This window comes from Mus pahari, chromosome 21 (genome assembly GCF_900095145.1).
Source record: "Mus pahari chromosome 21, PAHARI_EIJ_v1.1, whole genome shotgun sequence".
In the NCBI taxonomy this organism is placed as follows: domain Eukaryota; kingdom Metazoa; phylum Chordata; class Mammalia; order Rodentia; family Muridae; genus Mus; species Mus pahari.
Window position 1 is genome coordinate 41343844 of NC_034610.1, and position 11367 is coordinate 41355210.

General features: G+C 45.8%; 1 protein-coding gene across 1 annotated transcript; it reads left to right on the forward strand.

Moving 5' to 3' along the window:
• The first annotated feature begins 251 nt into the window (after positions 1-251).
• Cited2 (Cbp/p300 interacting transactivator with Glu/Asp rich carboxy-terminal domain 2) lies at positions 252-2615 on the forward strand. Its single transcript, XM_021221190.2, has 2 exons — positions 252-513; positions 868-2615. The coding sequence occupies exon 2, from the start codon at positions 876-878 to the stop codon at positions 1683-1685; it is 810 nt and encodes a 269-aa protein (XP_021076849.1). The 5' UTR covers positions 252-513; positions 868-875; the 3' UTR covers positions 1686-2615.
• Positions 2616-11367: the final 8752 nt, after the last annotated feature.

The window sequence follows — 11367 nt, forward strand, 5'->3', positions numbered from 1 at the left end:
TGGCCGGGAGGACGAGCTCCGTGTCCCTGAGGTGGCAGGCACAACGTCGCCTTTGGGAGGCAGAAAGCCACCGGAGTCCGGGGAACCGGCTGGGCGGCGCCGGGGCGCGCAGCCGCGGCGCACGTGCAGCGCGGACTCGCGGCCGCGGCCGAGGGGACCCGATCCAGGGTGCCGAAGTTCCGGGCTCCGCGTGTTTGCGCTTGCCTCCGGGGAAGCTGTCGCTCCGCCCTTCCCCAGATCCTTATATTAACAGTGGCCAAAGCCCGGAGAAACACAGCTCATTGTTGGCAGCTGCCTGGCGGTCCTGCGGAGCGGCTAGGGCAGCGGAGGCAAAGAAAAGGGAACGGCTCGGAATTTGCTCCAGCGGCTGCTGCAAGACCCTCGGCGCCAACCTCGCACCGGCGAGCGCCTCGCAGCCCTTTCCATCGGCTGTCCCTCTATGTGCTGCTGAGCCGGTCCTGGACCCGACGAGCCCGCCTTCGGTGTTCCGAGCAGAAATCGCAAAGACGGAAGGTGAGCGCAGCGGGCGAAGCTCTAGCCAGGGCTGCTGCCAGCCTCGTCCTCCGAGGGCAGGGCTGGCCCCGGGGACAAGCGCTAGGCGGAGCTGGGGAATAACAACAGGATGTGCAACCACAGGGTGAGGAGGGCTGATTGAATGCCTGAAGTTCGCGGCCCGGCTCCGGGGCACTTCCTTTATTAGGCCACTTCAGGGAACCCAGGGGGGTGTGGGCTCTCTCGGGGGGGAGGGGGGTGGTCTGCAGCTTGAGACGTGCGCGCGGGTCCGGGGGGGGGGCTACAGAAGTGGGGTGCGCTCTGGTGGGCGACACGTGTGGCGCGGGTCTCAGCGTCTGCTCGTTTCGCTTTCAGGACTGGAAATGGCAGACCATATGATGGCCATGAACCACGGGCGCTTCCCCGACGGCACCAACGGGCTGCACCACCACCCTGCCCACCGCATGGGCATGGGGCAGTTCCCGAGCCCGCATCATCACCAGCAGCAGCAGCCCCAGCACGCCTTCAACGCCCTCATGGGCGAGCACATACACTACGGCGCGGGCAACATGAATGCCACGAGCGGCATCAGGCACGCCATGGGGCCGGGGACTGTGAACGGGGGGCACCCCCCGAGTGCTCTGGCCCCGGCCGCCAGGTTTAACAACTCCCAGTTCATGGGTCCCCCGGTGGCCAGCCAGGGAGGCTCCCTGCCGGCCAGCATGCAGCTGCAGAAGCTCAACAACCAGTATTTCAACCATCACCCCTACCCCCACAACCACTACATGCCGGATTTGCACCCCACTGCAGGCCACCAGATGAACGGGACAAACCAGCACTTCCGAGATTGCAACCCCAAGCACAGCGGAGGCAGCAGCACCCCTGGCGGTGCGGGTGGCAGCGGCACCCCAGGCGGCTCCGGCGGCACCTCGGGTGGCGCGGGTGGCAGCAGCGCGGGCGGCAGCGGCGGTGGCAGCACCATGCCCGCCTCGGTGGCTCACGTCCCCGCAGCAATGCTGCCGCCCAATGTCATAGACACTGATTTCATCGACGAGGAAGTGCTTATGTCCTTAGTGATAGAAATGGGTTTGGACCGCATCAAGGAGCTGCCCGAACTCTGGCTGGGCCAAAATGAGTTTGATTTTATGACGGACTTCGTGTGCAAGCAGCAGCCCAGCAGAGTCAGCTGTTGACTCGGTTAACCTCGCGGGGCGAAAGAAATCACCCTCCCCACCCCCTACCCCCAACTTCTTCGGTGTGAATTAAAAAAAAAACAAAACAAAAAAACAAAAACATTCCCTTAGACGCAGTATCTCACTTTTCAGATCCTGAAAGGTTTGAGAACCTGGAAAGAAAGTAAACTATAAACTTGTACAAATTGGTTTAAAAAAAAAAAAAGATTGCTGCCACTTTTCCCTGTTCTTGTTTCATTTTTGTAGCCTTGACATTCACCTCCCTTCTGTAGTTGAAATATCTAGCTAACTTGGTCTTTTTTGTTGATTGTTTTTACTCCTTTATTTCCTCAGTTTCTCCCGTGCTCAACTGTTAGATATTAAGCTTGGCAAACTGCTTAATCTTGTGGATTTTGTAGATGGTTTCAAATGACTGCGCTGCGTTCAGATTTATGAGTGAAAGGAAAAATTTCATTTGCTGGCTGCATGAACTCTGAAGGGCAGATATTACTGCACAAACTGCCATCTCGCTTCATTTTTTTTTTTTTTAACTATGCATTCGAGTACAGACTTAAGTTTTCAAATATGCTAAACTGGAAGATTAAACATGTGGGCCAAACCCTTTTGCATCAGGAAACCTCAGACTGTTCACTTTCAAGTTGGCTGTCTCCCCTCCCCAATGTGTACAGACAATAATAGGGTGTGGAATGTCGTCAGTGGCAAACATTTCACAGATTTTTTTATTTTGTTTCTGTCTTCAACATTTTTGACACTGTGCTAATAGTTATATTCAGTACATGAAAAGATACTACTGTGTTGAAAGCTTTTTAGGAAATTTTGACAGTATTTTTGTACAAAACATTTTTTTGAGAAAATACTTGTTAATTTATTCTATTTTAATTTGCCAATGTCAATAAAAAGTTAAGAAATAAACTTGTTTTCTAAAAGTCAGTCATTTGGGGGGGGTGGGAGGTTGTCTTTACGTTCCACTTGTTATTGAGAGTAAGCTTTCAAAGGATAAGTTTCAGGACACTAAAACAGGTCACTATGAGCTTAAGGGAAAGCAGGATTTAGGATAATTGACATAATGCTGGTGGTTACCTTTGTAGATTGCCTCTTGGTGTGGTTTAATCAAAGGCTGAGAAGTTGTCACGGTGTTTTTGTTGCTGGTTTTTTTGTTTTTGTTTTTGTTGCTGCATCTAGTCCCAGTGATCTTTGGCTAGGGAGGTTATCAATATTAAATCTTTCTCACTGGGTGGAGGTGGGGGGGGGAAGAAAAGTGTTTCTGGTTCAACTACTTAAAAGGAGATGGACTAGAATATTATACTGAGTGATTGATGGGGCGGCATTAAATATAAATTACCTTTATTTCAAGTGACGGATTTTATTTCTGAGCAAAGGCGCTAAGGATAGACACATCTTCTAGCTTAATCTCAAATAGATTCTGACTGGTTTGCAGTTCTGGGTGGAAGAGGGGGGGGGTGGAAACCTACCTTGAGGCTTCCAATAATATTTAAATTTTGCTCCGAGTTTGACTCAAAGGTCAAATTACAACCTTCATAACACGTTCCCTCCCAAGCGTGCCCCATTTTTCCAGAATTCTGAGCTGCCGCTGTCCCATGCATTAGGTGTCAGGGACCTCAGTATAAAATGATTTTAACAGCCTGGGTGAGCTGAGTCTTTAAGCCGACCAAACCCATATTCAGTGGGTGTCAAGGATAGCCTTACATAATCAAGCAGAAGAGAAATATTGTCAGTGTCAGATCTTCCCAGGTGAGAGAGGAGTTAGGTGGTTGTTTCCTGTCACGTTTTCATGCTTTTAAGAGCAGCTTATATCCTCAGCCAAGAACAAGCAGACTCATACTGACCCTATGGAGAGACTAAGGAAATGGCAGTCCGTGGTCTTATGGCAAACCTTGCTTCAAAAGAACGGTCCCTTTTTGTGCTTTGAGTCTCATCCTAAAGCCCACCTTCACAGTCAGAACAAGCAGGTAGGTTTGCCCAAGGGCTGCCCTGGAATCTGGCACATAGTGCTGACTGAGAAGGACTCCGAATGGCTCAACTCTGTTAAGTTCTATTTCCAAGCAGGACAGGTAAAATTAAGATGCACGGTGCACTGGGCTTTTTATAACTCTATAATTGACGCCATCCTATTAATAATCGTGTTCTATGAAATCACGCAAAGCTCTTTCACCCCAATTTTCCAACAAGCCCATTTCTCCAAGAGTTAAAGCTGAAGTTCTCTTTTAGCTACGACATGCATGTCAATATTGCGTCTGCAATCCGGCAGTGAATCTTCCTAGCTAAGCATTTTTCACATAAGTTTTTCTTTCCTTTTTTTCTTTTCTTTTCTTCCCCCCTCCCCCAGGCTCAAGTGAAAAAAAAAAGTTTGCATACAGCAAATACTGGCTGTTTCTCCCGTGTGTGTGTGTGTGTGTGTGTGTGTGTGTGTGTGTGTTTCATGAAGAAGCAAGCAAAGAATTGTCATACCACCCCGATTCACCATTTATTCTGCCAGGGAATAAGCCATAACACCTGCTCTGTCATTAAATTGCTCCTGCTGCTCCAATGCTGGACACGTATGTAGAGATGCAGAGCTCAAGGAACTATTATTAGAACTTGGACCCATCGCTGTTACTCAGAGAGCTGGCTAAAAGCACAATTTGTCCTCAGTGCAAATACAAACGCCCCTCCCCCACCATCTCTATTTCATTAAAACTCTCTTGATCAACAATTGAGCAGATCCTACGTGACATCTGCAGGTCGCTTTAGGCAGAGAAAAATAAGCCCTTGTTTAAACAACCTGATTAATGAAACCTGTACAGTGACCTAGATCACCGGGCTCCTGGCAGACATTTGCAAAACCTTCTGTGGTCTTGCTTCCTACTAAGTTGCTGAGGGCATATGGGGAAATTTGACCTCTGTACCTTGGCTGTGTGTCAAAAAGTTCTAACGTGGTACAAGAGGGCCTCTGTTCTTTAGGTTCAGCTCGCAAATAGACACTGCACGCTTGATTTTCAAGACGAGATCTGTGATAAGCACAGCCCCATTGATAACACAACAGAGAAATAACGTCTGCGTGAATATAATCGCGCGCGGCTCTGCCGGGGTGCTTGCTAAAATCCCGGTGGCAGCATCTTTGTGGCTGATAAAGACGTTAGAGCTCTGGATAGGTCTTTGAAGAACAGTTACCTAATCACCACTGTTTATGGGGTGCTAGGGTAGAGCGCTGTTCCAGGAGGCTGACATCTATTGTGAAGTTTACGGTCTCTGTGACTTTTACTACTGTAAACGCCTGGGATGGCTATAAATTGATGTCAACATTAAAGGCCAGATCCTTTAGAGCAAAATATTAATCCACTAATCTATTATGGGTGGCTGGCTTTCAAATACAAACTTTGCAGCTCTGGATCATTAGGTGTTTTCGCCCCCTTGTGGAATTTATTCAGAAGGTTAAAGGGAAGCGCCTCTCTGGAGATTTTTTTTTTTTTTTTTTTTTTTTTTATCGTTTGTTTGGGGTTTTTTTGCCGTTGCTGAAAACTTTGCTTTTTTTTTTTTTTTTTAACTTGAGCAAATAACAAATACCCCATGTTTGTTCAACCTTTTTTGTTTTTAATCAACAGAGTCGGAGATTAAGCACTCTTTATAAAAATAAGAGTATCTTACCTACAAAAGCCTTCAACCTGTGGTTAAAGGTGCATGATTTGAGATTGGCTTCCTCTTTGGAAATATACACTGGCTTAGGGATTTTCTTTTTGAAAGAGCAAGGAATGGAGGTTTGGGCCAATGCTTTAGCATGTCAGATGTGGGGACAGCAAACATCTGACTCCCCACAACAGAACTGCTGATTTGTAGATGAGGGTCAAGAAGACGGCTGGGGTGAGATTGAAGGCATGGTGGGAAATATTCAGGAATGCAGAATGCAATCATGCACGCTGGAATGTGACCTAGCCACTGGCTCTTAATCTAGTGAAAAGGACCACGGGAACTCTAATGAGAATAAATGTTGCTGTCTAATTGAGTCAGGAAAATTTACTTCAACATAAACCTGGCAGATAACATTGTCTCCAAAAGAATAAATGGAGAACTTGGAGAATGTAGGCTCGCAGCCACTGGCCATTTTTTTTTTCCTGTTATGTTTTGTGTTTTTTTGCTTGCATAAAGGGACTATTTCCTGTAGCTTCAGAGATGGTATTTACCAGCTCAGTATTCTACCACTATCTGCAAAATCTAAGTTCCCAGACAGGCTGAGGCAAACCTCAGCAAGAGAGTACCAAACAGCACATCAAAGGCCTTAGCCAGTGAAACCCTATTAGCACGTGCTGTGTTTGTCTCCCCCCCCCCCCAAACAGAAGGGACAATGGCAGTGTCTTAATTTTAATTGCAATGGACTAGCTTAAATTACTTGACCTATTTTTTTTTTTTTTTTTAGGCAGCAAGGACAGAAATGATTTTTTTTTTAACCGATAGCCACTCATTGGAAAGGGAAATATTAGACATTTTCTACAAGCAGTAAGCTGCTGACAGATCCTTTAGCTTGCTTTACAGCACATGAGACCCACCTATATTTTTGGAGAAAAAAAAAAACTATTAAGATGCCAGAAAGAAATTTTTCTTCAAAGGGTGGGAATGCTAAGTATTGCTAAATAACAAGTTTTAAATAGTTCAGGTGCCTTGGGTTTGATTTTTCTATTAGGTTTAGCTGTTTATTGGCTTGAAATAAGCTAAGAAAACTAGGGGGCTGCATGAACCTAGAGAATGAGATCCTATCAGGCCTTCTTCCTTTCATACTTCTATAAATAAACAGTGCCTTTTGAGTGCATTGATCCTAATCAGGTTCCCCTCCCCCCCCCCCAAGATAAGCACAAATGTTAAAAGCAACCCAGAAATGTCAGAAGCCTGGGTGATGGTGTGCTTCCAGAGAATTCTGCTTGGCTAGCCCAGGCAGGACCTGTGAATGGCCTATGGCAGATCACAGATGAGTGATGGGTCCCACTGCTTCCTTTGGGTACTGTTGGTTTAGGCTGAGCTGATCTGAGCGATGAGCGAGGCCACTGTCCAGTCATGGGGTGAGGGTGGAGTACCTTGAGTCACAGGCTTCTTGGAATTTTCCCAGGGTACCCCAGGCATGCTCATCGCTAAAAGCCTTCCCTCTCTTTCCCTGCACTGTAGAATAGTTATTTGGTGACGCGGGGGCTGCAGAACTAAGCCAGGAGGGAGTCTGTGTCTCCGGAGGCAGCAGCCAGGGAACGTTAGCTGGTACCATCACCGGAGATACAGACACAGAAGGCTCCAAGGAGCCCTCTCTCAGCCTGGGAAGCTGGGTAGAAAACAAAAATGTAGGCTGAGGGGAAACTCAAACTAGTATAAAATAACAACAATGTTAATAATAAAGACGCTAACTACAAGATGTAGATGAATGCATGAAGGACAGTCACAGCCGAGTCTGGCCTTGTGTTTTCCTTAAGTTATGTGGTGGTGGCGGCCCACACCTTTAATCCCAGAACCTGAGAGGCAGAAGCAGGACAATCTCTTGAGTTTGGAGCCAGCCTAGTGTACAAGACTTTCTCAAACTTTTCTCGGATGATGGGACATGGATTTTTAAGACAGCAAGAAAACACAGTGTTTAGGTTGCCTGGGACCAAATCTAGCAAGTTTCAGGACAGTCAAGACTATACAGAGAAACCCAGTCTGGAAAAAAAAAATAAAAATTAAAAAAATAAAACGTTAGTTGTCCACAAAGATTATTGCCATCCATTTGTTGGTATTGCTATTTCTTGCAACCCGTAGTTTTGGACTTGGTTTGCAACCTCCCCCCAGCCACACCCCAGTGAACACAGAATTAAGCTGTGAAGCCAAACCTTTAGGCTGCCAGGCAAGCACCGCCCTGCTATAGTTATTTTGCAAAGCTCTGTGACAAAGGTTGACTAAGACGTCCCTTCCAGGGTTCCCTCTCCATGTGTCTGCAGCTGCCTCTCCAGTTCCTAAGATAACCATCCTGAGGTTCTGAGAACCCTGTTTTGACAGGGATCGGTTCTTAGAACAGTGATTCCCACCTGAGTGAGAAGCCGTCCCTCTAAATCATGAAAGAAAGAAAGAAAGAAAGAAAGAAAGAAAGAAAGAAAGAAAGAAAGAAAGAAAGAAAGAAAGAAGCAGTAACAATTCCACACGGGTTATAAAAAATATTTAAATAAATACGTTAGTAAAACAAAATAAAGGGAAGTCTCTTTTTTTTTTTTCCCCAGACTTTTCTTGGGCGGTGGGATGTGGGTTTTTAAGAGGGCAAAAAGCACGCTGTTTAGGCTCCATAGGACTGAATCAGAGAGAATAATCGTAACTGATCTCTTCCTTGACACTGAGTTTTTAGTGGCTGGCTTGGTTGAGCCCCTTCTGCGCTTCAGAAATTAGAGAAGGCGCCTCACACATGCACACTTCTCGAATACAGCGGTCCCGCAAAACCTGTATCATACCAACTTAAGTTAAGAATGGAGAAGGCGCCTCATGCGCGCACACTTCTCTAATACAGGTCCTGCAAAACCCGTATCATACCAAATTAAGAATGTGGCGTTCAGAAAAGAAGGGATTTGCTCCAGGGGCGTGGGAGGCTGCGGTGGAACTCGGAGATGGTGCTACTTACCATCTTGAGATAAGTCAAGACGTCTTAAGATGGCACTGACTGGACAGGGGGAAAAAGCTCTATATTAGCCGTTCTCAACCCGTGAGTTTCAACCCTTTCACGGGGATCCCCTAAGACCATCAGAAAACGCAGATATTTACATTACCATTCAGAATACTAGCAAAATTAAAGTTAGGAAGGAACAACGAAAATAATATTAAGGTTGGGAATGACCACAACTCGAGGAACTGTATGAAGAGGTCTCATCATTAGAAAGGGAGAGGGCCCTTGCTTTACATGGTCCTCAGCTATAAAGCACACGACTATAAAACAGCTACAGACGTGTCTGCCCATTCGATTACACATTTGACCTTTTAGGAGTCTCAAGATATGGCTGTACACGTTTCCAGACCCAGTCAAAATTATTCTGCAAAGTACACGAGACTCTGAAAGAACACAGATTGTCTAGTCTAAACCTGGCTTCACAGTTTTAACCTTGTTAGAACTTCAAGTCAGAGCAAAGCAAAGTACAGTCGGCTGGAATTCTGTTTCCCTTTTTACTGAATTCCATATTGCTGAATGAGGCCTCCTTTCCCAAGTTAAGCTAATACCTTGGGCTTTCCAGTTCTAGAACCCGATGAATAAAAATGTTTATGGTTAAGTTCTCCCAGGTTGAAAAAAAAAAAATGACCACTTTGTAACTTCCCCCAGTGGCTGATAACAATTATAACTGAGTATTGATTATAAGTCTCAGAGTGATATTGGGTAAGAAAATGAATCTCTCGAGACACAAGAAATGGCCACACCTTTAATCCCAGCACTTGGTAGCAGAGGCAGGCGGATCTATATAAATTTGAGGCCAGCCTGGTCTTCAGAGGTAGGCCCAGGACAGCCGGGACGACACAGAGAAGCCTTGTCTTGGAAAAGAAAACGACAGGAGATGTAGCATTCAGTCTGTTTACACTTAGATGACCTTCTTGGACATGCCCACACTTGTCTGCTCTAAGGGTGGGCCTACCGTGCCCCCTTGCTCTCCTCTGCCACAGACGTGAAGGGTTCTTCTATTAACAGTTGTAGTGAAATGAATAGTAGACCGGGATTAAAAAACATGGGCCTTACTCTGCAACTAAATAGCTGTGTAATTTAATCACCGCTGGCTTCAGTTTCTCCATCAGCGAAATGAAGATGTTTAATTAATATAACTTGTATTCAAATTCTCATGAAAGAAACATGGGCCCATTCCTATCATTTTTCTTCATGTGGAAAGATGGACTACGGGACCGCGGTTTCAAATCCTGTTACAGCATTTCTTGCTTTTCTGTTTCCAAGGTAAATGGGAGCCTGGTGATGCGTCACAGACGTGATCCAGCGGGGCTGGTGTTCTGAGCGTTGACGTCATCTCCGTAAACATTCCCTACATTGTCGTAATAACATTACACTGTTGTTGTCTGCTGAGATTTACTGACCTTCAAACAAATACCCAAACCTTACCAGCCATGAAGGATTTCTTGTGCACAGTACTTTTAATGTTTTAGGTGACTATGAGACATCCATTGCCGGTACAGTAGTTCCAATTATGTGTACTACAATTTTTAACCAACTCTTCATTTCAAGTTCTGCCTCTCTCACTCCCTTACATATTAATAATTTGGTTACTCGGGACTTACAAATAAAAAAGCTTTCAATCAATATTGGGGCTCTGACTTCTTCAAACAACTCCTCCTGATCCGCGATTATCATCACCATCACTGTTATCATTATTTAATTCCTCAGAAAGAAAATTCTATTAATTGTCAAACTGCGAGTTTTAAGCAGGAAAGAGCTAACAGTCTATATCTGTTTGTCTAGTTTCTCTTATCTAATTTCCCACCAACACAGGCCTCCGTATAGCCTCAATTACTTGAATAGACGACAGGCTGATATGTTAAAACTAGTTACACAAAAGGAACTGTGCATCATGTGTGTAACTATCCAGGAAATGACTCTTGATTTTGCATGCTGAAGTGATGCGTCTGATACACGGAAGCAGTTCACTAATTGGTCACCAGGTGGCGCTAAGGTCCTATCCATTTTATTAGCACTGCCTTCTGAGCGATAGTGATTGACACTTGCTGCAAGAATGTATCTCCACCCCATTTGTTTTTAGTGAACCATAACAGATTCGGTATGACCTACCATAAACTTCAAAACAGAACCAAGTCAAGGATACCTGCACACACCCTTCCCCACCATCACTTCTCGCTACAGTCCACCAAAATTAGAATTCACGAAAAGTGGCCTTTTCCTAGGGGGTCTTCTTGCTTTTTGAAGTATTCTCTTCCTGTCTTCCTTTCACTCAAGTGCCAGTGGCTCGATTTGATGCCCTGCTAGGAACATTTATATCTTAAAAAAGACTCTGTGTATTAGTCCAAAAATAAGTATTGGAAGGGGTTTGTGCCTCCCCTCTACCTTTGTCTGATCCTAAAATCACACCTGTTTCTTCTCTCATCCTGCAAGCCAGTCAGCTCCGAGGTCATTTTGCTCCTTTGCTAGGTCTTAGATTTGGGTTATTGATTCCTGTTTCACCACCCGCCAATTCCTCCATTACTCAAGGTTCAGTTATCTTCATCTGTTGTCCCTCTGCCTAAAGCCAGTGCTCCTCCCCAAGACTCAAGAGACCTTGGTCAGACTTTGCCCCCTACAGGTTAACAGATCCTGGATGCTATCTTCTTTTCCCCCATGGAGCTCTTCAACCTTGCTCCAGTTTGCCCCTTGGCGCTTGGTGTGTGTGTGTGTGTGTGTGTGTGTGTGTGTGTGTGTGTGTGTGTGTTTTCAGTGGAGTTGCTCCTGCGGCCAACACCCACGGAGGTTCCCAGTGGGAGACCTGTGTGAGCCTCCATAGGTGAATGAAGAGGACTGCTGGCACTTCCCGTCTCAGCTACTGAATTACCCTCCAACGCTGAGCCTTCCCAGTTCGGACATTATGGGGCAGAGAGAAGTGTGTCTTTACTTCCTCGCCATTTATGATCCACAGAATTGGTGAGCGTGGCAAAACCATAGTTTGAGGAATCAGTTGGTAAATACCAGGAGCAACGCTCTTCACGGTTT

Coding starts and splice junctions, on each gene's coding strand:
- Cited2 (XM_021221190.2), top strand. CDS start 876: ATGGCAGACCATATGATGGCCATGAACCACGGGCGCTTCCCCGACGGC.